The 24,435-nt window shown below is 44.5% G+C and overlaps 2 protein-coding genes and 1 long non-coding RNA gene across 7 annotated transcripts in view; 2 read left to right on the top strand and 1 right to left on the bottom strand.

Moving 5' to 3' along the window:
* Nucleotides 1–10,367, top strand: part of aldh1l2 (aldehyde dehydrogenase 1 family, member L2) — a 116,041-nt gene extending 105,674 nt beyond the window's left edge. For all 3 annotated transcript variants that reach the window (XM_041202816.1, XM_041202815.1, XM_041202818.1), the window contains one exon: nucleotides 8,256–10,367. In XM_041202816.1, the coding sequence (XP_041058750.1) occupies nucleotides 8,256–8,311 (56 nt within the window). In that variant the 3' untranslated portion in view covers nucleotides 8,312–10,367. The remainder of the gene's footprint in view (nucleotides 1–8,255) is intronic.
* Nucleotides 1–24,435, bottom strand: part of nopchap1 (NOP protein chaperone 1) — a 49,205-nt gene that overhangs the window by 21,647 nt on the left and 3,123 nt on the right. For 2 of the 3 annotated variants that reach the window (XM_041202820.1, XM_041202821.1), the window contains exons 3-5: nucleotides 23,531–23,667; nucleotides 20,024–20,208; nucleotides 16,462–16,619 (exon numbers count right to left, since the gene is read on the bottom strand). In XM_041202820.1, the coding sequence (XP_041058754.1) occupies nucleotides 16,559–16,619; nucleotides 20,024–20,208; nucleotides 23,531–23,667 (383 nt within the window). In that variant the 3' untranslated portion in view covers nucleotides 16,462–16,558. Of the gene's footprint in view, nucleotides 1–16,461; nucleotides 16,620–20,023; nucleotides 20,209–23,530; nucleotides 23,668–24,435 lie in introns of those variants that run through there. The other variant, XM_041202822.1, reaches the window with a different exon arrangement.
* Nucleotides 19,640–24,435, top strand: part of LOC121285896 — a 44,776-nt gene continuing 39,980 nt past the window's right edge. Inside the window, exon 1 of the long non-coding RNA XR_005944833.1 lies at nucleotides 19,640–19,699. This is a non-coding gene — a long non-coding RNA (uncharacterized LOC121285896). The remainder of the gene's footprint in view (nucleotides 19,700–24,435) is intronic.

Raw genomic sequence — 24,435 nt, 5'->3', positions numbered from 1 at the left:
CACACTGGATTCACAAATTGTCCCCTTGAACTTGAAACCTGCTGATGTTACCTTTGCTATTTAATAGATTTCTGAGTCTCATGTCAGTTGTGGGAAAGTTACTCGAATCTTTATATAGGGACAGAGTGACTGAATATTTGGACTAATATGAACTGATAAGAGAGTCAGCATGAATTTCTAAAGGGCAAGTTATGTTGAGCAAATATAGTTGATTTTTTTTGAGGAGGTCACTAAGATGGTAGATGGACTTCCAGTAGACAATCAACAGGATTCCATACAAGCGACTGTTAACTAAAATGAAAGAATATAGAATTGGAGGCAATCTATTGGCTTGGATAGGGAGCTAGGAGAGAGCTGTATTTCCAAGTTTGCCAACAACATCAAGATAGACATCACAGTAAATAGTGTAGATGGAAGCAGAAAGTTGTAAAAGGACATCGATCGATTAAGGGAGTGGGAAAAACAGTGGCAGGTGGAGGTCATTGTGGGAAAGTGTGGGGTCATTCATTTTGGACTCAGGAAAAATAGAGCAGAAAATGTTCTAAATGGTGAGAAGTCAGGAACTATGGAGGAGCAGAGTGATTAGTGTTTATGTACAGAAATTATTAAAAGCTAGGGGACAGGTGCAAAGAGTAATTTAAAAGGCTAATGGAACGTTGGCCTTTTACCTCAAGAAGGATAGAGTTTTATCAAAACTGAGATTAATAAATTTTTTTAGGCAAGATTATTAAGAGCTACAGAACCAAGGCAGGTAGATGGAATATGAATACAGATTAGCCATGACCTAATTGGATTGTAGAATAGATTCAAGAGGTTGAATGACCTCCTATTCCTATGGTGGGAAATCCAGAACAAGGTGATACAATCTTAACTTAGTGCTGTAACAATTAGGATTGAAATCCCACAACAGGGAGTGGAAATCTGGAATTCTTTTCCTGAAAAAGTCTGTAGATGTTGGGGGTCAGTTGGACCTCTCAGGACTAAGATCAATAGGTTTTTGTTAGGTAAAAGGAAATAGAAGAAAGGCAACTGAATGGATTTGAGTTACAGGTCAGGCATGATCCAATAGAATGATATAATAGGCTCGAAGAGCTGATTGGCCAACTTCAGTTCCTACGTTCCACACAGTCAAAAAATCAGTTTAGCTTCAGGTATAACAGCATAAGAGAGAGAGGAATAATTGGACCAAAGGCAGAGTGTAATTCATAGACTCATAGATGTTTACAGCACAGAAGAAGGCCATTCAGCCCATTGTGTCCAGGCCAGTCAACAAGGATCTGACTACACTAATTCAATTTTCCAGCCCTTGGCCCATAGCCCTGGAGGCTATGGCAATGCAAGTGAATATCTTAATACTTCTTAAATGTTACAGGAGTTTCTGACTCAACCACCCTTTCAGACAGTGAGTTCCAGATTTGTCCTCAACTCCCCTCTTAGCCTTCTATCTCTTACCTTAAATCTATTCTCCCTGGTTATTGACCTCTCTACTAATGGAAAAAGTGCCTTCCTATCCATCTCTATTCTACGCCCGTCATAATCTTATACACCTCTATCAGGTCCCCTCTTAACCTTCGCTGCTGCAAGGAAAACAACCCCAGCTTATCCAATCTTTCCTCAGACTCTCCAGCCCAGGCAGCATCCTGGTAAATCTCCTCTGCACCCTCTCCAGTGCAATCACATCCTTCCTATAATGTGGTGACCAAAACTGCACACACTACTCCAGTTGTGGCCTAACTAGCGTTTTATACAGTACTGGCATAACCTCCCTGCTCTTGTATTATACACCTCGGCTAATAAAGGTGAGTATCTCATATGCCTTCTTAACCACCCTATCTACCTGCCCTGCCACCTTCAGAGATCTGTGGATATGAACACCAAGGTCTCTCTGATCTTCAGTACTTTCCAGGGTCCGACCATTCATAATGTAATCCCTTGCCTTGTTAGCTGTCCCCAATTGCATTACCTAACACTTATCTGGGTTGAATTCCATTTGCCACTGCTCTGCCCACCTGACCAGTCCATTGATATCCTCCTGCAGTTTGCGGCTATCCTCCTCACTATTTACCACCCTACCAATTTTCTTGTTATCTGTGAACTTCTTGATCATACTCCCCACAGTAAAGTCAAAATCATTTATGTACACCAAACACAGCAAGGGCCCCAGCACAGCGTACTGAGGAACCCCGCTAGAAACAGGCTTCCAGTCACAGAAACATCCCTCTACCATCATTCTCTGCTTCCTTCCTCTCAGCCAATTTTGGATCCAACGTGCCACTTTGCCTTGGATCCTATGGGCTCTTACTTTCTTGACCAGTCTGCTATGAGGGACCTTATCAAAAGCCTTGCTAAAGTCCACGTAGACCACACAAAATGCATTACCCTCATCAACACTCCTGGTTACCTCCTCAAAAAATTGGATCAAATTTGTCAAACATGAGCTTCCCTTAACAAATCGATGCTGACTATCCCTGATTAATCCATGTCTATCCAAGTGCAGATATATTCTGTCCCTCAGAATTCTTTCTAGTAACTTCCCCACCACCGAGGTTAGACTGACTGGCCTATAATTTCCTAGTCTATCCCTTCCTCCCATTTTTAATAATGGGACAACGTTAGCAGTCCTCCAGTCCTCTGGTACCTCACCTGTGGCCAGAGAGGATTTGAAAATTACTGCCAGGGCCTCTGATATCTCTTCCCTTGCCTCCCTCAACAGCCTGGGAAACATCACATCCAGGCCTGCAGATTGAATCCACTTTTAAGGCCGCTAAACCCGCTAGTACCTCCTCTCTCTCTATGTTAATTTCCTCAAACATTTCAGTCCTCCACCCTGTTATCTATACGTGGGTCATCCTTTTCCATTGTGAAGACTGATGCAAAGTATTCACTGAGGACTGCACCCACATCTTCCAGGTCCACACACACATTACTTCTAATTGGCCCTACTCTTTTTCTAGTTATTCTCTTGCTTTTTATATATTTAAAAAATCCATTTGGGTTTTCCTTTATTCTACCCGGCAATGCTTTCTCATGCACTCTCTTAGCTTTCCTAATTTCCTTTTTAAGTTCCCCCCTGCACTTTTTATACTCCTCTAGCAACCCAGCCATATTGAGCCCTTGGTATCTGCCATAAACTTCTCTTTTTTCTTAATCCTAAACTTTATATCCCTTGACATCCAGGGTTCTCTGGACCTGGTCCTCCCCCTTTGTCTTTACGGGAATATAATTGCCCTGTACTCTCGCTATTTCCTTCTTGAATGCCTCCCACTGCTCTGACACAGTTTTATCTGCAGGTAGCTGCTCCCAGTCCACTTGGGCCAAATTGCATCTCATCTTAATAAAATTAGCCTTTCCCCCAGTTTAGAACTTTTATTCCCTGCCCAACCATATCCTTTTCCAGAACTATCCTAAATCTAACTGAGTTATCTCCCACTATCTCCCACCTGCCTGGGCTCATTTCCGAATATAAGGTCTAGAACTGCCTCCTCCCTTTTGTTGGGCTTTCTATGCACTAGCTAAAAAAGTTCACCTGGATACAACTTAAGAATTTTGCTCCCTCCTTACCTTGCACTCTAAAACTATCCCAGTTAATATCTAGGTAGTTAAAATCCCCTACTATTACTGCCTTGTTATTCTTAAGCTTCTCTGAAATTTGATTACATATTTCATCTTCTATCTCCCCCTGATTATTTGGGGACCTATAGTACACGTGTTTGCCCCTTTTGTGTTTTATACTTCTACCCATATGGCCTCATTTGATGATCCTTCCAAGATACCATCCCTCCTCACTACTATAATTGATTCCTTGATCAATATTGCGATCACTCCCTCCTCTTCTATCCCCCTCTATCTCATCTCAATACCCTATAATCAGTTAAGCTGCCAATCCTGCTCTTCTTTTAGCCAAGTCTCGGTCGTAGCTATGATCCCACCTGCTTATCTGTGTCCTCAGCTTGTATGTCTTATTCCTCGGACTCCTTGCATTAAAACATATTCCATTTAGCCTTGCTAAATTCACTTCTTTCTTATCTAGCCTATGTTTCCTCTGCCTTCCAGACTCACTAACTAGCGTTTTAACTTCTAATTCCATCTCAGCTTTTCTCCCCTCTGAACTACTTTTCAACATGTCACCCCCCTGCCAATTTAGTTTAAATCCACCCCAACAGCATTAGTAAACCTCCCCGCAAGGATGTTAGTCCCGTTCCTGTTCAGGTGTAACCCATCCAACTTGTACAGGTCTCACCTGCCCCAGAAACAATTCCAATGCCCCAGGAATCTAAAGCCCTCCCTCCAGCCAGGCATTCATCTGCCTAATCCTTCTTCCTAAACTCACTACCCAGTCCATGCTTTAAAATTATTTTATCACCATTTGTATATCATGCTTTGATTTGTATTGCTTGTGGTTAAATAGCTAAAGTGATCACAGTTGAGGAAGCAGTAAATTAGAATTGGTTGTAAGCAGTTATACCATTTTGGATACTGTTAGGGGGGGATGGCCTATCAGGGGAAAACAACAGCAGTAGCCAGAGCAGTAGCACCATGGCTGTCTCTGTTGTTTAGTAGGGGGGGAGGGGTCAAAGCACAGAAGAGCAATTGTCATAGGGGACTCTATAGTCAGGGGCTCAGATAGGCGCTTCTGTGGTCTTGAAAGAGACACCAGGATGGTATGTTGCCTCCCTGATGCCAGGGTCCAGGATGTCTCTGATCGGGTAAAGGACATTCTGAAAGGGGAGGGAGAACAGCCAGAGGTCGTGGTACACATTGGTACTAACGACATAGGCAGGAATAGTGACGAGGTCCTGCAGCGGGAGTTCAGGGAGTTAGGCAAAGTTAAAAAACAGGACCTCTAGGGTTGTAATCTCAGGATTACTCCCTATGCCACGTGCCAGTGAGGCTAGAAATAGGAAGATAGTGCAGCTGAACACGTGGCTGAACAGATGGTATAGGAGGGAGGGTTTCCGATATCTGGATCAGTGGGATCTCTTCCAGGGCAGGTGGGACCTGTACAAGAAGGACGGGTTGCATCTAAAATGGAGGGGCACCAATATCCTGGCTGCGAGGTTTGCTAGTGTCACTCGGGAGGGTTTAAATTAGTATGGCAGGTGGTTGGGAACCAGAGCAGGTGAAATAAATGACTGGGAACCAGTGAATATGGCCAGTAGGACTAAGAGGAAGGGCAGGCAGGGAGAAATTACTGAACACAGTGGGACTGGGGGTCTGAAATGTATTTGTTTCAATGCGAGAAGTATAACAGGCAGGGCAGATGAGCTTAGAGCTTGGATTAGTACTTGGGACGATGATGTTATTGTTATTACAGAGACTTGGTTGAAGGATGGACAGGATTGACAGATAAACATTCCAGGATTTAGATGTTTCAGGCAGGATAGAGAGGGATGTAGAAGAGGTGGAGCAGTTGCACTACTAGTTAAGGGGAATATCACAGCTGTACGACAGGAGGACACCTCGGTAGGCTCATGCAGCGAGGTAATATGGGTAGAGTTCTGGAATAGGAAGGGTGTAGTCACAATGTTGGGTGTTTACCATAGGCCTCCCAATTGCCGGCGGGAGATTGAGGAACAGTTATGTAGGCAGATTTTGGAAAGATGTAAAAGCAATAGGGTTGTTGTGGTGGGTGATTTTAACTTTCCGTATATTGACTGGGAATCACTTAGTGCTAGGGGTTTGGATGGTGCAGAATTTGTAAGGTACATCCAGGAGGGCTTCCTGAGACAATATGTAGATAGTCCAACTAGGGAAGAGGCAATACTGGACCTGGTATTAGGTAATGAACCCGGCCAGCTGGTCGAAGTTTCAGTAGGGGAGCATTTCGGGAAAAGTGGCCATAATTCAGTAAGTTTCAAGAAAAGGATAACAGGAGTCCTCGGGTTAAGGTGCTTAATTGGGGGGAGGCTAATTATAACAATATTAGGCAGGAATTGAGGAATTCAGATTGAAGGCGGATGTTTGAGGGCAAATCAACAACTAACATGTGGGGGGCTTTCAAACATCAGTTGATAAGAATTCAGGACCTGCTAGGTTGAAGAATAAGCATGGCAAGTTTCAAGAACCTTGGATAACGAAGGATATTGTGAGATTAGTCAAAAAGAAAAGGAAGCATTCGTAAGGGCTAGAAGGCTGGGAACAGATAAAGCCTTTGGAGAATATAAAGAAAGTAGGAAGAAACTTAAACAAGGGGTCAAGAGGTCTAAAAGGGGTCATGAAAAGTCACTGGCAACCAGGATTAAGGAAAATCCTAAGGCCTTTTATACATATGTAAAAAGCAAGAGGGTAACCAGGGAAAGGGTAGGCCCACTCAGGGACAGAGGTGGGAATCTGTGTGTGGAGTCAGAAGAAATGGGAGAGATACTAAATGAATACTTCTCATCAGTATTCACCAAAGAGAAGGACTTAGTGGTCGATTTGCCTAGGGAAGTGTGTGTAGATAGCCTGGATCATGTTGAGATCAAAAAAAGAGGTGTTAGGCGTCTTGAAGAATGTTAAGGTGGATAAGTCCCCAGGGCCAGATGGGATCTACCCCAGAGTACTGAGGGAGGCAAGGGAGGAGATTGCTGGGGCCTTGACAGAATCCTCACTAGCTACGGGTGAGGTCCCAGAGGACTGGAGAAAGGCCAATGTTGTTCCATTGTTTAAGAAGGGTAGCAGGGATAATCCAGGAAATTACAGGCCGGTGAGCCTTACGTCAGTGGTAGGGAAATTATTGGAGAAGATTCTTCGTGACAGGATTTACTACCATTTGGAAGCAAATGGGTGTAATTAGTGAGAGGCAGCATAGTTTTGTGAAGGGGAGGTCGTGTCTCACTAACTTGATCAAGTTTTTCGAGGAAGTTACAAAGATGATGGATGTTGGAAGGGCTGTGCATGTTATATACATGGATTTCAGTAAGGCCTTTGACAAGGTCCCTCATGGTAGATTGGTACAGAAGGTAAAGTCGCACGGGATCAGAGGTGAGCTGGCAAGATGGATACAAAATTGGCTTGGTCGTAGAAGACAGAGGGTAGTAGTGGAAGGGTGCTTTTCTGAATGCAGAGCTGTGACTAGTGGAGTTCTGCAGGGCTCAGTGCTGGGACCTTTGCTGTTTGTAGTATACATAAATGATTTGGAGGAAAATATAATTAGGCTAATTAGTAAGTTCGCAGATGAAATTAAGGTTGGAGGAGTTACAGAAAGTGAAGAAGATTGTCAAAGGATACAACGGGATATAGATCGGTTGGAGACTTGGGCGGAAAAATGGCAGATGGAGTTTAATCTGGACAAATGCGAGGTAATGCATTTTGGAAGTCTAATACAGGTAGGAATTATACAGTAAATGGCAGAACCCTTAAGTGCATTGACAGGCAGAGGGATGTGGGTGTACAGGTCCACAGGTCACTGAAAGTGGCAACGCAGGTGGATAAGGTAGTCAGGAAGGCATATGGCATGCTTGCCTTCATCAGCAGGGGTATTGAGTATAAAAGCTGGGAAGTCATGCTGCAATTCTGGTCACCACATTATCAGAAGGATATGGAGGCATTGGAGAGGGTGCAGAGGAGGTTTACCAGGATGCTGCCTGGTCTGGAGGTTATTAGCTATGAGGAGAGGTTGGAGAAACTCGGATTGTTCTTACTAGAATGACGGAGATTGAGGGGCAACTTGATAGAAGTTTACAAAATTATGAGTGGCGTGGACAGAGTAGATAGTCAGAAGCTTTTTCCCAGGGTGGAAGAGTCAATCATTAGGGGAGAGGAGAAACTATAGAGGAGATGTGCGGGGCAAGTTTTTTACGCAGAGGGTAGTGAGTGTGTGGAATTCGCTGCCAGATGAGGTGGTGGAAGCAGGTACAATAGTAGTGTTTAAGAGGCAGCTTGACAAATACATGAATAGGATGGGAATAGAGGGATACGGACCCCGGAAGTGCACAATGTTTTAGTTGACGGGCAATATGCTTGGAGGGTCGAAGGGCCTGTTCCTGTGCTGTACTTTTCTTTGTTCTTTGTTCAGGAGTTTCTCTGTAAAACAGGCAGAAGAACTGTGCAATGCAAAACAACATCAGCTTTGTAGAAGCGGTGGGGCAATGGCAGTCATAAGATGTTTAATATGTTGATTGACGTAGTGCACTTTTTAACTACAGATTTCACATAATTGTAGAGTGACTCAGTCCAGTGATTGCAGTTTGTGATTTCAGTCAGCATTCCACTTTTTTACCTACATTCTCTTTCTCTGAAGAATTTTGGTAAGCTTATTAACCTTCTTTTTTTAGGCGAGGAAGCTCTTCATGAATATCTCCGAACCAAAGCTGTGACTGTGGAGTATTAGATCCTTACTACAAAAACATCTCTTTTCTTTCATTGGCCATACTTAACCCGGTATACAGCAAAGGTACAACTCAACTGTACAGACTGAACATTTTGGTACAACTGAACTGTACAGACTGAATCCTAGTGTACGACTCTAACTAACTTGCCTCTTAATGATGGCACTCCAAGAGAAGCATAAATCATAACCGCATTTAAGTTGTTGATGCATTGACATCTCCACATGCCTCAATGTCTTAATATACCTCGAATAATCACTTCTTGGTGGTTTTAAAATCTCAGCTCAAGTTTCTGCTTTACATGCAATCACCTATTCGGATGCAAACTATGTTCAAAATTGCACTAGCTCTCAGAAGCGTTTTATGCTCAAACTCATTTGTATGCTGGACATAAAATCTTCCATGAACTGGTGCATTCAGGCAGTGTATTAAAACTTTTCCTATAAATTTACATTAAAAATGTTCCTTAATATATTTAGTGGTAACCTGGTGCAGTTTTATTAACAGAGCTGCTAATGGGTTTATCACAAAAAAGCATTTTTAATCAGTATCTAATCCACCACTTTGTTTTAAGTAACTGAAAATGACTTTTAAAAAACTATATTCATCATTTGCTAGTTACATTGGTTTACAATAGTCAGTTTCATTGTAAATTTTAAAAGGTGCCTATAAGTATCCTCACAACTTTAAAATAAAAGAGAGAGAGCTTAATATTAAGAGCTTCCTTAATGGTCTAAAAATGGGTGCAATCACAGAAGCTCACCATGGTGATTAATTCAGTCTGGGGAAATGGGCAGTTCTTTGGGCAGACACAAGTGATTTGTAACCAGCTCCAAAGATCATGGCAATTCGATTTGCACTGGACGTAATTTGCACTTGAAAGCCCTCAAACTTTTATGCTGGATTTTGGGCTGAATTGTGCTGGAAAAATCAGTGCAACTTTTGGTATCTTTTAATTGTGCAACTTTAATGAAAATTTAAAAAGGTAATTTATTTTGTCCAACAAAACCTGACATGAAGGAAAAGATGGTGACATCAAATTGTAAACATCTTATTGCATAATAATAACAGAAATATGTGTTGCTTTATTTTGTCCAAATATTGATGCTGCCAAATGTCACTGTAGATTTCTTTGCACATGATCACAATGAAGTGCCCTTAATTTGGATCTTTTTAAAGGAGTATAGAAGACAGCATGATAGCATTTGAACTATGCGCAATAAGCTTTAAGTCAAAATAGTTTCAACATTTTGTACCTCCAGATTTGAATGTCTGTTCTCTGGAAATGATGTATGTTCGCTCTGTAAGGCGTATGTATCAAGACTGTGCTCCATAATATGTCTGTAATGTCATATAAATACTGGTTAATCCAGTATTCCCATGTGTCCTAAAGTATGTTACATCTATTGTTCAAACGTTCTGTTCAAGAACACCTGGTTCATTTGTGTATGAACTAGATTTCTTTTGCTTGAATTCCTAAACCAGCAATATACCTGCTTTAGTAGTGATTGTAGTCTGTCTGCCCATTGGAAAGCAATCCCAAAGTTCCTGTGGAAAGGTCACAGAATTTTAGTCTTCTTTTCCCAGAAAGTAGTGAGCCGCTGGAATACATTGGTGCCTGGGAGATCTCCCTCTGCCTTCAGGAGGGAGTGAGACTAGTTCCTCACTGAGCCAGAGATCACATCTTATAGAAGCTAAGTGTCTTCACAGAAAACGGTTGGGCTGGCACTGGGTCCTTGGATTTAAAGTGTGACAGTGAATTGTTGTTTGATTGGAAGCTTTGTATTGTTGAGATGCTAAACTGAAGGATATGAAAAGACCAACTGGTCCTTCAAGACTGCCCCACACATCACAATGGCTGGAGCATTGTGACTGGATGCTTCCACTCCCGCAATCATGTGATCTCCTGGGCAAGGCAAAAAAGAAAAAGAACGGACAATAAGCGAATAAAATACTCTGGTAAATTATTTTCCAATTTCCCGGATTGAGACTAATCCGGGAGATTCCAAAGCCCAATTGTTTTCTGTGAAGATGTGATCTCTGGCTCAGTGAGGAACTAGTCTCACTCCCCACTGAAGGCAGAGGGAAATCTCCCAGGCACCAATGTATTCCAGCGGCTCACTACTCTCTGGGAAAAGAAGACCTGCTCAACATCCCAGTCTGTTCCCACTATGATAGTTTAAAGTTCCATTAGTCTGTTTTCACAACTCGCTTGTAAGAATGTATTCATGTGAAAAATTAGCTGTAGTCTGAGCTTACATCATGTGATTTTACTGAGTAAAAATAAAGCTTTGCTGTGCATTCCAGCTGATGTCAAGCACATTTCTTGTTAAATTTCCACTGTTTTTAATGCTAGTTATTTGGTGATTATAGTATGCAGCCATTGTTGTTCGCTGTTCTGCAAGGTATTGGAGTAAACCCATTCATTTTAAGAGCTGGGTCTGAAAATGCATCGCCCACACATGGCCACACTCTGAGTTTCCTCCCATTCATTTTGAAGTTGAATTATACTTGAATTTCTTACACAAGTTTGTAATCTTTTCAGCTTAAAATGAAGTGTGAAACATTGACTTTCTCTGGGAGGCTGAGGGGTTGGGAGAAGTGAATCATTGATTTCTAGCTTTATAGTTTAATAAAATGTTTTTGCTGCCTGTATCACTGCCTGGGTTGTCAGTTCACCCTGTCTCTATTCTTAGTGGACTGGCTTTGCCTGCTGCCTGTTTAGAGAGAACTGCATGGTCCTCTCTATATTGTTGTGATGGTTAGATGGATGACACTGGAAGGACTGATAGCGATGTGCTTTCTCTAATTCCATTAAGGAAACACATTGGGTGAGTTGGAGAACAGAGTAAAATACAAGTGCTGAGATGTGCCCTGGTAACTGGATTGTTGGTAATGGAATGGTGGACTCTACTGTAAATTTGGGAAGTGCCAAAAGCCCAGTTGCTGTCCTGCCAGCTTATACCTTGACTCAATAAATAAATCCCCCAATAATGCTTTCTAGACTTTGCCTTTACTAACAGTGCAATGATTAGTGACTGTAGCTCCTGATCATATCACTAAAACAGAACCATGGCTTAGAGACATATGTTTATGGCGCAGGAGGAGGCCATTTGGCCCATCGTGTCCATGCTGGCCAAAAGGGAGCTGATCAGTCTAATCTCTCCTTCCAGCTCTTGGTCCATAGCCCTGTAGATTGCAACATTTCAAATGCATAACCAAATGTTTTTAAATGCGATGAAGGTTTCTGCCTACACTACCCATTCAGGCATTGAGATCCAGACTCCCACCACCTTCTGGGTGAAAAATTCTCCTCCGCTATCCATGAATCCTTCTGTTACTACCAATTACTCGAAAACTGTTGACCTCTTGACTAATTGAAATAGGTCCTTCCTATCCACTCTATCTAGGCTCCCCTCATAATAGCAAACAAAAACTGATAGTCTCCTTCAGCTCCACAACCCTCCCAAAATATTTGCGCTGGCCTCATTCTGGCCTCTTGAAGATCTTCAGTTTTAATTGCTCCAATATTGGTGGCTGTACCTCCAGTTGCCTAGGCCCAAAGATCTGGAATTGATTCCCTAAACTTCTTTGCCTCTACTTCACTTTCCTCCTTTAAGACACTCATTAAAAGCTGCCTTTTTGACCAAGCTTTTGGTCACTTGCCCGAAAAATCTCCTTACGTGGCTCAGTGTCAAATTTGTTTTATAACACTCCAGTCAAGCACCTTGGGACGTTTTCTAAGATGCTGTGATGAGAAACATCAGTTACATATAAAGACTGGAGGAGCTGGTAATGGTTTTCTTCGAGAAGGTTTAAGGAGCCATTAGATAGAGGTGTTCAAAATTGCAAAAAGTTTTTTTTTGGAAGAGTAAATGAGGAGAAAGATCTCCATTGGGAGAAGCATCGGTAACTTGAGGACACAAATTTAACATAACTGACAACCAGAGGAGATGAGAAATATTTTTTATACAGTGAGTTATGATCTGGAATGTTCTGCCTGAAAAAGTAGTAGAAGCAGATTCAATTGTACTTTTCAAAAGGGCAGAAGAGGGAGGGAGTTCCAGAGCTTAGGGCCCAGACAGCTGAAGACACCAATGATGAAGCGATTAAAATCAGGGATGCTCAAGAAATCAGAATTAGAGGAGTGCAGATATCTTTCATGGTTATAGGGCTGGAGGAGATCATGAGAATAACATGATGAATGAAGCAAGCAGCAAGTTTAAACTAAATGCAATCCATATTTATATAGTCCATGAACCCTATCAGGTTCTCACTTGTGTATTTTTTAAAGTTAAAAGCAAAATTGTCGAGCCCATTTATTACAGTAGTTCTTAATCAGCAGTGGTGTAGTGGGGAATTTTGAGGTGCATGAGCTCTAAGAAAATGTGTTGGCCGTATCATTTCTAAGTCTAGAATGGATGTTATTTTTTAAATACTTTGGGGGAAAATTGTGTTCTTCTGTGAAGAAGGCTATGTGTGTGAGTGTAAATGATTTGATTAAGCTGAGGAAAGTTACTAGAAGACAGGTTGTCTGGAGGTTGTAAAATATGAAAGGATAAAAGCATTAGGTTTGAGGTACAAATGAATAGGTTGGATCTAACATTTGCATTTTTAGATAAGCTGAGAGTTTGTTTGAATATCAAAGGGAAGTTGGAGGTACAAGAAACATGTTTGCATCTTGCAGGAATTCCATAGGTAAATAGAAGGTATATTACACCTTATTGACCCGAAAGCAGAGAAAAAATAGAAACATGAAAGATTTTATATTTGGAAATTTTTGAGTTTCAAAGAAGTGTAATAACAATGGATCCTGAGCTGAAAGGGGGAGAAAGATATTTTATAGTTACTGTGGAAAACTTAAGGTAGTTGGAGCCAGTAGCTGTTAGCTAGTGACCTGTTAGCCTGTAGCTGTGGGCTATTGGCTGTGTGAAGATCTCTTGAAAACAGCTCTAGGCTGAGATAAGATGCAGTTTGAATCAGCCATCCAGTAAGGCCAGAAAAGTCTTTGGCTGCAAAAAGCAGTCATGTTCTGAAGTTTTGGATTTCCACAGCAGTGGGAGAAAGTTTAAGTGGTCATGTGGCAGTTTGCCTTGGGTAATATTACTGGATTTTTGTAGTGAAACATCTATATGGGAGTGTTGTCTGGAAGGTGTTTACTTGCGGGTCTGACCAAGGAGACAGTCTTTTGGGGGAATGTTTTGTAAGACTAATTTTTAACTGCATAACTGTAATCCTGTGTGCTTAAGCTTTCTTTTATTCGTTTTAATAAACTTTTACTTTTAATTTTTAAAATCCTAAGTGTTATTGCTGCTAAGATTAGTATGTCGAGGGCCAGCACGCACCTCGTGCAACCGGGCATGGAGAGGAGGTGGTGCCAGACGAATGTAAGGGTGCAGTGCACAGAGTTGGGACTTTCGGCTTGTGCAACCATTCTAGTGTAGTTTCTTTATTGATGGAAACCTTGAACCTGGAGTCCCCATTGATCATTGGAAGATGATGGCACCATGATGTAGATCTCCGTTGTCTCACCAGGGTACCTGGCATGCACAGTGACAGTGTGGCAACTTTATCTAATGACATGTCCTTGTTTTCCCTTTTAGATTTGCCAGCAGGCATTTGCTCTCTGGACCCCAAAGGGCCATTCCTGATGCTGGAGGACCACCGGGTGTCATTTGCATCTGTGTCACACCTGCTCTCTGAAGCAGGCACCAGTGCAGATACCAGCACCTTGGTGGGCATTAGAGTGTCAGCTAGTATCTTGGTGCACGTTGGTGAGGGCACTTCACACTCGCTTGAGGAGCAGGGGAGGCAGAGAGTGCCCAGGACGCTAGCTGTCAGAGGACAGCTGGAGACCAGGATGATGCTCAGTCGAAGGCAGATGATGAGCCTCTGGAGTCGTCCATTAGGCGGCAGATGCTAGATGTCCAGCAGGATGTGCGGGAGGATCTGGCGGAGATCCATGAGGGTATGCGTGCCAAGGTTTCTGTGGTGGAGGAGCGTGACCACTGCATTGACCCTCATGGCCGAGCGCACTGCCTGCTTCATTGAGTGAGTGGCAACTCTCATGGAGAGGCAGCTCCAGGAACAGAATCAGGGGTTCCTGGGGTTGCACTCAGACCTGCAAACCCTCACACAAGCACTGGATGAGACACCCAGTGTCCCAGCTAGGTGCCCATCTATCAATGATAAGCAGGGAGGTCCAGAGCAACCTCACATTGGTGCATGAGCTGCCTGTCATCTCTGCGGGCCCCTTTCAGTGAGCTCTGGATGACGGCAGCCAGTGACCATGGCATCTGAGGCTGCAGCGACTGGGGAGATGCCAGCCGTAGCACTGGCCGCTCCCTTGCAGGTGGGGCCAGCACAGGCTCCACTGGCCAGAGGATGACCACCAAGGTCATCAAGACCAACAAGACAGCAGGCCACCTCCAATGCCGGTGCCAGCCAGGAGGGAGCACCAAGATGTAGCACTTGCAAGTGTAAGTTGAAGGCACCATGAGCACAAGAGGGACAGGTCACGGGTGATTTTATGTTCATTTTTGTTTACCTTATGTATACTGGTTTGATGTTGAATACCAGAAACACTTCTGTTAAGATTTTTGAACTGTCAGAATGACATAAATTGTGTTTTTGTCATCATGGCCTTAGTATGCATCATCTTTTTATTTCAATGGTTTGGGGAAAGCCAGTATGTAATGCTGGACATAGGCAGCTCTGAACTTCATTGCACAGGCACTGAGTGTCCTTTGGATTCAAATGATAGGGTCCTTTCAGACATCCGGGATGAAGGCGACAGTCCTGGCATGCAGTTTAAGCTGATCTTTGGTAATCTAGCTGAAGGAGTGTTAAATCAAGGCATCCCTGCTTCCCTGAAGGTTACTGAGGTCTGCCTCCTGCTCCCAGTGTTCTCCTCGCCGTGCTCCTCTTCTGACTCACTACTGGACTCATCATTTGTGTCCCGTGCAGCTGGCGTCAAGATCCTCTTCCTCCAGTGGGCCCCCCCCCTTGCCAGTGCCAGATTATGGAAAGTGCAGTATGCTATGCAACCCCTATCAGTGACACCCACTCTGGGGGGTATTGTAGTGCACCCCCGAACGGTCCAGGCATCAGAAGCACATCTCGAGAAGACCTATGGTCCTCTTGATCTCACATTGCAATGCTTCTCTGCCTCTGTTTTTGGGTGGCAGAGTATTATTTAAATGATAGGTTGGGAAACGTTGATGTACAAAGGGATCAGGGTGTCCTTGTACACCAATCACTGAAAGCAAGCATGCAGGTGCAGCAAGCAGTTAAGAAGGCAAATGGTATGTTGGCCTTCATTTAGAGAGGACCTGAGTACAGCAGCAAGGATATATGTGTGCAGTTTTGGTCTCTTTACCTATGATTTACTTGCCATAGAGGGAGTGCAGTGTAGGTTCACCACACTGATTCCTGGGATGGCAGGATTGTTGTTTGAGGAAAGATTGAGCCAACTAGGCCTGTATTCACTGGATTTAGAAGAATGCGAGGAGATTTCATTGAAACATACAGAATGCAGGGATATTTCCTCTGGCTGGGGGGTCTAGGACAAGGGGTCAGTCTCAGGATACGGGGTAGGCCATTTAGGACTGTGACAAGGAGAAACACCTTCACTCAGAGGGTGGTGAACCTGTGGAATTCTCTACCACAGAAAGCTGTAGAGGCCAACGCACTGAATATATTTAAGAAAATAGATTTCTAGACTCTAAAGGCATCAAGTAGTATGGAGAGCGAACAGGAGTATGGTTTTGAGATAGAGGATCAGCCTTGATCATATTAAATGGTGGAGCAGGCCTACTCCTGCTTTTATTTTTCTATGTTTCATCCCCTCACACTCTCTCCCCCACCCCTTCACACACTCTTGCTCAGAGTCTCCAGTCGCTCACTTACTCAGATGCCAACGGGCTCCACTGCTCCAGCCGCATCGGCTGCCTGGCTTGGACCCCCCCCCCCCCCCCCCCCCCCCCCCCCCCGCTGCCCATTTCATGCTCATTCATATTGTATAGATCTCTCTTGTCCTTTGATCATGCCAATCCAGGGGTGGGCAAACTTCTCAGCCAGAGAGCCACATCTGAGAGTGGAACTTGAAAGGTATAAATGCTCAAGAAACAAACATTATAAAGATACATTTTAGTACAAATAAGCATAAAACCTTTATTATAATTACACCATCATAACGATGCATTACAGTAATTAAACCAAAAATTCCCCTTTTTTCATGGCCTCTTGGCTCAATGTGAACAATCCCTCTTCAAGGGCATGAAAGTCTGGTATGGTTCTTCTTGTGTTAATCTACAATAAGGAGTTGAGGTGCTGGTCAGTTAACTGGGATCTGTAGTGAGATCAGTTGTATTTCAGCAGGGAAAATTGTCCTGCCGAGCCGGCACGAAGAAGAAAAAATCTAAAAGAAATTTGCTTTGTTTCCAGATTCTCTGTTTAAATTCAGTATTTTTTTTTAAATGGACAAATGGCTGAACTGATAAAAATCGCCACCACTGACCACATGATGTCTGTAGTTCTGTAAGTTCATGAACAGTTTAAAAATGGACAAAGGATAGTAAATGAGACATTTGCACCAACCAGTTATGGACAAAAGCAGAGCTACTTCTGACACATCACCAATGCTGTGCTAATGGTTCTACAGTCACCTGTCAAAACAAAATGGGTTTTAACAAGAGGCCTTGTTAACTGAATGGCTTAACCTAAAACAGCCCTGTCACACGACCGAGATTTGAGCTGTTTGAATGCTTTGATTACACAGCTTTCGCATTCCATCTTCAGTCGCTGTTTAACCTCAGAAGAGAAACAGGACGCCAGGCTCTATCTGCCACCTAATAGAGCAGCAACTGAACTAGGGCTCTGTCCAGGTTTTAAATTATATGGCCCTTGTCTACACTGTGTGCTACTGGAACAGCTGAACTTCTGTATCTAAGTCTGGAAGATTAATTGATCTATACGTGTCTTTTCCCATTGTGGAAGTCATCACTTCTGGAAAAGTGGATCGCTCTGCAACAGTTTCAGCCTGCTAACCTCTGGAGGAATGCACCATTGGACATTGATTCTGAACTCATGTGAGAGCATATCTTTTAGTTTTATTGTGGTCTTTGCCTTGAATCCCTTTCTTTCCCTTATCCCTCTTTTATTCTATGAATGCAAAAAGGGGCGGATACTGCAAAACTCCTTCCCGCTTTTTTTGTGTGTAAAATAAACTGCTCTTATTTTACCTTATCTTGAATTTGCAGTGGGGTTATTAATAGAGGATTGGATCACTCCAGAACTTAAGGGTTAGGGAAAATACATCATCACTTATACAGGGGGAAATGAAAAAAATCAAAAACACCTTTCTGTTTACGGACAAGTGGTGAGAGGAGAAATCTGTCCATACCAATATGGTTGTTCACACACACAGGTGGAACCGAACAAAATTAGGATTTTCTATGCCACTTTGCAAAAAGTAAAGTGGCACTAGAGAGAGTGCAGGGGAGATATACCAGGATGTTGCCTGGGCTGGAGAGTTTTAGTTATGAGGAGAGATTGACTGGGGTTATTTTCCCTGGAACAGAAGAGGTTGAGGGGGGGCATGATTGAGGTGTGTAAAATTATGAGGGACATAGATAAAGTAGACAGGAAGGAGCAGCTCCTGATATAAAGGGATGGCTCAGACTGCTCTCAGAGATCATAAACCCTGAAGGGAAAGGTAAATTTGTTGGAATACTCCCACTGCACATACCCTCCAGCACTTTGAGCTGCACAACGTGGCTTATCACTTTAATGTCACTTTTGTCAAAGTTTCAGCTCTTATCACTGATTCAACTTTCATCCAATAAGGAACTTTTCCCCTTGGTGAAGGGGTCAATATCGAGGGGGCATAGATTTAAGGTAAGGGGCAGGAGGGTTAGAGAGGATAGGACGAAGAATTTATTCACCCAGAGGGTGGTGGTAATCTGGAACTCACTGCTTGAAAGGGTGGTAGAGGCAGATACCCTCATAACATTTAAGTGGTATTTGGATGTACACTTGCGATGCCATGGCATACAAGGCTACGGGCCTAGTGCTGGAAAATGGGATTAGAATAGTAGGGTACCTGTTTGACCGGCGCAAACTCAATGGGCTGAAGGGCCTTTTTCTGCGCAGACCTTTATGACTGATCCAAAGATGGCATCTTAATATTAGAAAATGTTCTACTGTGTCAACCCTTTCTATTATTTCCTTGCATTCTCGGAATCACCAGCATACAGCATTCTGCTGATGAAAAAGTTTATGGGAAACTTATCTTACGTTTTCATTATTACAATGTTCAGGGAACAATGAATTGCAGCCAGAGAAGGTTAAAGAACTCTGAGGCTTTTGTGGCCTGAACAGCTTAGAGGGAACATTGATGCTGGGATCCGTGGGCGGCGGGGACCCGCGCTGGGATCAGTGGGCGGTGGGGATCTGTATCTGGCCAAGGAAGATGTGCTGATAACGCAGCCAAACAGGGTCAAGTAAATCTTTCTAGCACATGCCAGTAGTAGGTGGTAAGAACGGAAAGGGTTCCTGGTCAGCCAGGTGATGGAAAGAATATTGGAGCCTCTCCCATCACCACCAATAACTCTGGATTACAAAATGCACATTCAAGTGTATGTTGGCACAGCAACCTGGACTCCTTGGGTGAGGGGGGGTTTGGTTGGTGCCAACGGCATGGGCTTTGATCCCTGTCCTTGCTGGGGTGAATATGGGGTCTGAAAGTACCCAACTAGCCAATGTAAGATGTGTACACAGCAATAATGCTGAATAAACTCAAGGGACAGATAAAGCTGCCATGATTAGCCTTTAGTTTGACATTGAGCAGTGAGATCGTTTATAATAAATACAGGACTTTTTATAAAATATAAATTAGATGATCTACAGGAATTATCCAGCAGCTCCTGATATAAAGGGATGGCTCAGACTGCTCTCAGAGATCATAAACCCTGAAGGGAAAGGTAACTTTGTTGGAATACTCCCACTGCACATACCCTCCAGCACTTTGAGCTGCACAATGTGGCTTCTTAACACTTTAATGTCACTTTTGTCAAAGTTTCAGCTCTTATCACTGATTCAACTTTCATCCAATAAGGACACTTTTGGTCAATTGGTTTACAACGCTTTCCAATACCCTGAAGCTATCAGACGCTCTCAAATGGCTAACAATTACTGAACCAAGTCCATCTATTTCATGGTCATTATTGAGTTTAACTCTGAATCATATATAAAATGGAATTATAGAAAAGGAAGCTCTTTGTGTTACTCTAATTGCAGGACATTTGGTGAAGGTATTTTCATCAGGAATAGTTGATGAGAAAAACAGAAATGCACTGCTCAGGAATGCTGTGTCTGCTCTGTTTCTGGAGGTAAACTGCTTTATTTGGCTGTTGAAAGTGCACAAGCTGACATGAGACAAAACTGGGAGAGCAACAGAAGCTGCTTCACTGGATAATCACTCATTGGGAGGATTCCTTTACAAGATGATTGGTCAGAAATCAGTACTTCCAGTTCCTGGGCTAACACAGCCACTGGTCAGTTTGCTGCATCCATCTGCTCAGGAATGCTGAATCCAGTGAAACTGAAGACTGAATAATCCAATTCTATTCTGACATCAATTAGCTGATTGCACCACTCATACCCTATTTAAACAGGAACTAAATGTCCAGAATCCAGTCCTTTGGGGCACTTACTCAGTGTCATCACCTGACAGAACTTCTATTTGACTTTTCCTTTGTCGCGGGACTCTGTGTAGTTTGAGGTTTGCTTCAGTTACTTCTCCAAATGATTCGCTCTCGAATTGAGAATTCTCGCCTTCAGATGTTAACTCTTCCTCTCCACTTTCATCAGAACCATTCAATTCAAACAGAGACACATTCTGAAACAGTACAATGGGTATAGGAAGCATCAAGAACAGCAACAATTGGCGGCTCGGTAGATCTCAGGACACAGGGTGGTGTTCATGAGGACGGAAAGCATTTGGGCGGTCAGGGTTAACTAAGAGGAAGTTTAAGAGGTTTATGATCGTGGGGAGTGTGCTCAATGTGTTCCAGAGAGGGACAGTGACTGACATTATAGAGAATGAGGGAGCAGATGGGGGAGTACTGTGGGGAGGGGCGTTTGCGGAGATGGGCATGGGGTATAGGGAGAGAGCGGAGTGGAGAAGAGGGAGGGAGAGGAGGGGGAGGGAGAGGGTTAAGTGGGAAGAGAAAGGGTGAAGGAGAAGGGGAGGAGAGAAGGGAAAGGGGAGGGGAGGGAACATAAACAGAAATCAACCCATTTGCTGTGTGATCATTAAGTGCCTCAGTTAAAAGAAAAGTACAGCACAGGAACAGGCCCTTTGGCCCTCCTAGCCTGCACCAATCATATTGCCTGTCAAGCTAAAACATTTTGCACTTCTGGGGTCCGTATCCCTCTATCCCCATCATATCCATGTATTTGTCAAGCTGCCTCTTAAACACCACTATCGTAACTACTTCCACCACCTCCTCTGGCAGCAAGTTCCAGACACTCAATAGCCTCTGCGTAAACAACTTGCCCCGCACATCTCCTCTAAAGCTTTCTCCTCTCACCTTAATTCTATGTCCCCTAGTAATTGACTCTTCCACCCTGGGAAAAAGCTTCTGACTATCTACTCTGTCCATGCCACTCATAATTTTGTAAACTTCTATCAAGTCGCCCCTCAATCTCCGTTACTCTAGTGAGAACAATCCAAGTTTCTCCAAACTCTCCTCATAGCTAATAACCTCCAGACCATGCAGCATCCTGGTAAACCTCCTCTGCACCCTCTCCAATGCCTCCATATCCTTCTGGTAATGTGGTGACCAGAATTTCACGCAGTATTCCAAGTGCGGCCTAATCAAGGTTCTAAACAGCTGCAGCATGACTTCCCAGTTTTTATACTCAATACCCCTGCTGATGAAGGCAAGCATGCCATATGCCTTCCTGACTACCTTATCCACCTGCATTGCCACTTTCAGTGACCTGTAGACCTGTACACCCAGATCCCTCTGCCCATCAATGCACTTAAGGGTTCTGCCATTTACTGTATAATTCCTACCTGTATTGGATCTTCCAAAATACATTATCTCACATTTGTGCGGATTAAAATCCATCTGCCATTTCTCTGCCCAAGTCTCCGACCGATCTATATCCCGTTGTATCCTTTGACAATCCTCTTCACTATCTACAACTCCTCCAACCTTAGTGTCATCTGCAAACTTACTTATTAGCCCAGTTATATTTTCCTCCAAATCATTTACGTATACTACAAACAGCAAAGGTCCCAGCACTGATCCCTGCAGAACACCACTAGTCACAGCTCTCCATTCAGAAAAGCACCCTTCCACTGCTAACCTCTGTCTTCTATGACCAAGCTAATTCTGTATCCATCTTGCCACCTCACCTCTGATCCCATGTGACTTTACCTTCTGTACCAGTCGGCCATGAGGGACCTTGTCAAAGGTCTTACTGAAATCCATGTGGATAACATCCACAGCCCTTCCAACGTCAATTATCTTTGTCACTTGCTCAAAAAACTCGATCAAATTATTGTGACATGACCTCCCCTTCACGAAACCATGCTGCCTCTCACTAATAAGCCTATTTGCTTCCAAATGGTAGTATATCCTGTCACGAAGAACCTTCTCCAATAATTTCCCTACCACTGACGTAAGGCTCACCAGCCTGTAATTTCCTGGATTATCCCTGCTACCTTTCTTAAACAATGGAACGACATTGGTCATTCTCCAGTCCTCTGGGACCTCACCCGTAGCCAGTGAGGATACAAACATTTCTGTCAAGGACCCAGCAATCTCCTCCCTTGCCTCTCTCAGTACTCTGGGATAGATCCCATCTGGCCCTGGGGACTTATCCACCTTAACATTCTTCAACACGCCTAAAACATTTTTTTTTTGATCTCAATATGATCCAGGCTATCTACACACTCTTCCCTAGGCAAATCGACCACTAAGTCCTTCTCTTTGGTGAATACTTATGAGAAGTACTCATTTCGTATCTCTCCCATTTCTTCTGGCTTCACACACAGATTCCCACCCCCGTCCCTGAGTGGGCCTACCCTGTCCCTGGCTACCTGCTTTTTACATATGGATGAAAGGCCTTGGGATTTTTCTTAATCCTGGTTGCCAATGACTTTTCATGACCCTTTTACCCCTCGTGACTCCTTGTTTAAGTCTCTTCCTACTTTCTTTATAATCTCTACGGGCTTCATCTGTTTCTAGCCTCCTAGCCCTTACAAATGCTTCCCTTTTCTTTTTGACTAATCTCACAATATCTTTCGTTATCCAAGGTTCCTGAAAATTGCCATACTTATCCTTCATCCCAGCAGGAAAATGCCGGTCTTGAATTCTTATCAACTGATGTTTGAAAGCCCCCCACATGTCAGTTGTTGATTTGCCCTCAAACATCCACCTCCAGTCTAGATTCCTCAGTTCCTGCCTAATATTGTTATAATTAGCCTTCCCCCAATTAAGCACCTTAACCCGAGGACTCCTGTTATCCTTATCCACCAGTACCTTGAAACTTACTGAATTATGGCCACTTTTCCCGAAATGCTCCCCTACTGAAACTTCAACCACTGGGCCGGGTTCATTCCCTAATACCAGGTCCAGTGTTGCCTCTTCCCTAGTTGGACTATCTACATATTGTCTCAGGAAGCCCTCCTGGATGCACCTTACAAATTCTCCACCATCCAAACCCCTAGCATTACGTGATTCCCAGTCAATATAGGGAAAGTTAAAATCACCCACCACAACAACTCTATTACTTTTACATCTTTCCAAAATCTACCTACAGAACTGTTCCTCAATCTCCTGCCGGCAATTGGGAGGCCTATAGTAAACCCTCAACATTGTGACTGCATCCTTCCTATTCCAGAGCCCCACCCATATTGCCTCGCTGCATGAGCCCACCGAGGTGTCCTCCTGTCGTACAGCTGTGATATTCCCCTTAACCAGCAGTGCAACTCCCCCATCTTTTCTACATCCCTCTCTATCCTGCCTGAAACATCTAAATCCTGGAATGTTTATCTGCCAATCCTGTCCATCCTTCAACCAAATCTCTGCAATAGCAATAATATCATAGTCCCAAGTACTAATCCAAGCTCGAACAACTTGCAGTGATGAAGAGGCTCAGAATATTAACAACACGATGGTTTTAGGCCCAGTGTGCTCATCTCTTACCATTTCAATCACCTTGTCTGGACAATCCTCGATATTCTCAATGTCGAAGCGACCCAGTTCTGATGTCTCCATTTGTCTCTTGAGCTCCTCATTAGCTTTGGCTATCTGTGGCAGGAAGTGCTGCAATTTGTCCAACACTGCAGGCAAAACAGCACAAGCACAAATGAATGTATGCACCTGCTGGCGATGGAGAGAGACGGAAGGTTTGGTTGGGCAGGGAGGTGGGGGGGGGGGGGGGTGCGAGGAGAGCGGGCGATGGGGGGGGGGGAGGGCGGGCGGTGGGGGCGGGGGGGAGAGAGAGGGCGGGCGGGGGGGGGGGAGAGAGGGAGGGCGGGCGGGGGGGGGGAAGAGAGGGTGGGAGGGAGGGGGGGAAAGAGAGGGTGGGAGGGGGGGGGAAGAGCGGGCGGGGGGGGAAGAGCGGGCGGGGGGGGAAGAGAGGGCGGGCGGGGGGGGAAGAGAGGGCGGGCGGGGGGGGAAGAGAGGGCGGGCGGGGGGGGAAAGAGAGGGCGGGCGGGGGGGGAAAGAGAGGGCGGGCGGGGGGGGAAGAGAGGGCGGGCGGGGGGGGAAGAGAGGGCGGGCGGGGGGGGGAAGAGAGGGCGGGCGGGGGGGGGAAGAGAGGGCGGGCGGGGGGGGGAAGAGAGGGCGGGCGGGCGGGGGGGGGGAAGAGAGGGCGGGCGGGGGGGGGAAGAGAGGGCGGGCGGGGGGGGGGGAGAGAGGGCGGGCGGGGGGGGGGAAGAGAGGGCGGGCGGGGGGGGGGGGAAGAGAGGGCGGGCGGGGGGGGAAGAGAGGGCGGGCAGGGGGGGGAGAGAGGGCGGGCGGGGGGGGGAGAGAGGGCGGGCGGGGGGGGGGAGAGCGGGCGGGCGGGGGGGGGGGGAGAGATCAGATGGTTGGGGGGAGGGCGAGAG

This window comes from Carcharodon carcharias, chromosome 13, assembly GCF_017639515.1.
Source record: "Carcharodon carcharias isolate sCarCar2 chromosome 13, sCarCar2.pri, whole genome shotgun sequence".
Taxonomy (NCBI): domain Eukaryota; kingdom Metazoa; phylum Chordata; class Chondrichthyes; order Lamniformes; family Lamnidae; genus Carcharodon; species Carcharodon carcharias.
The sequence above is the reverse complement of the archived record's forward strand: the minus strand, read 5'-3'. Positions and strand labels throughout refer to the sequence as shown.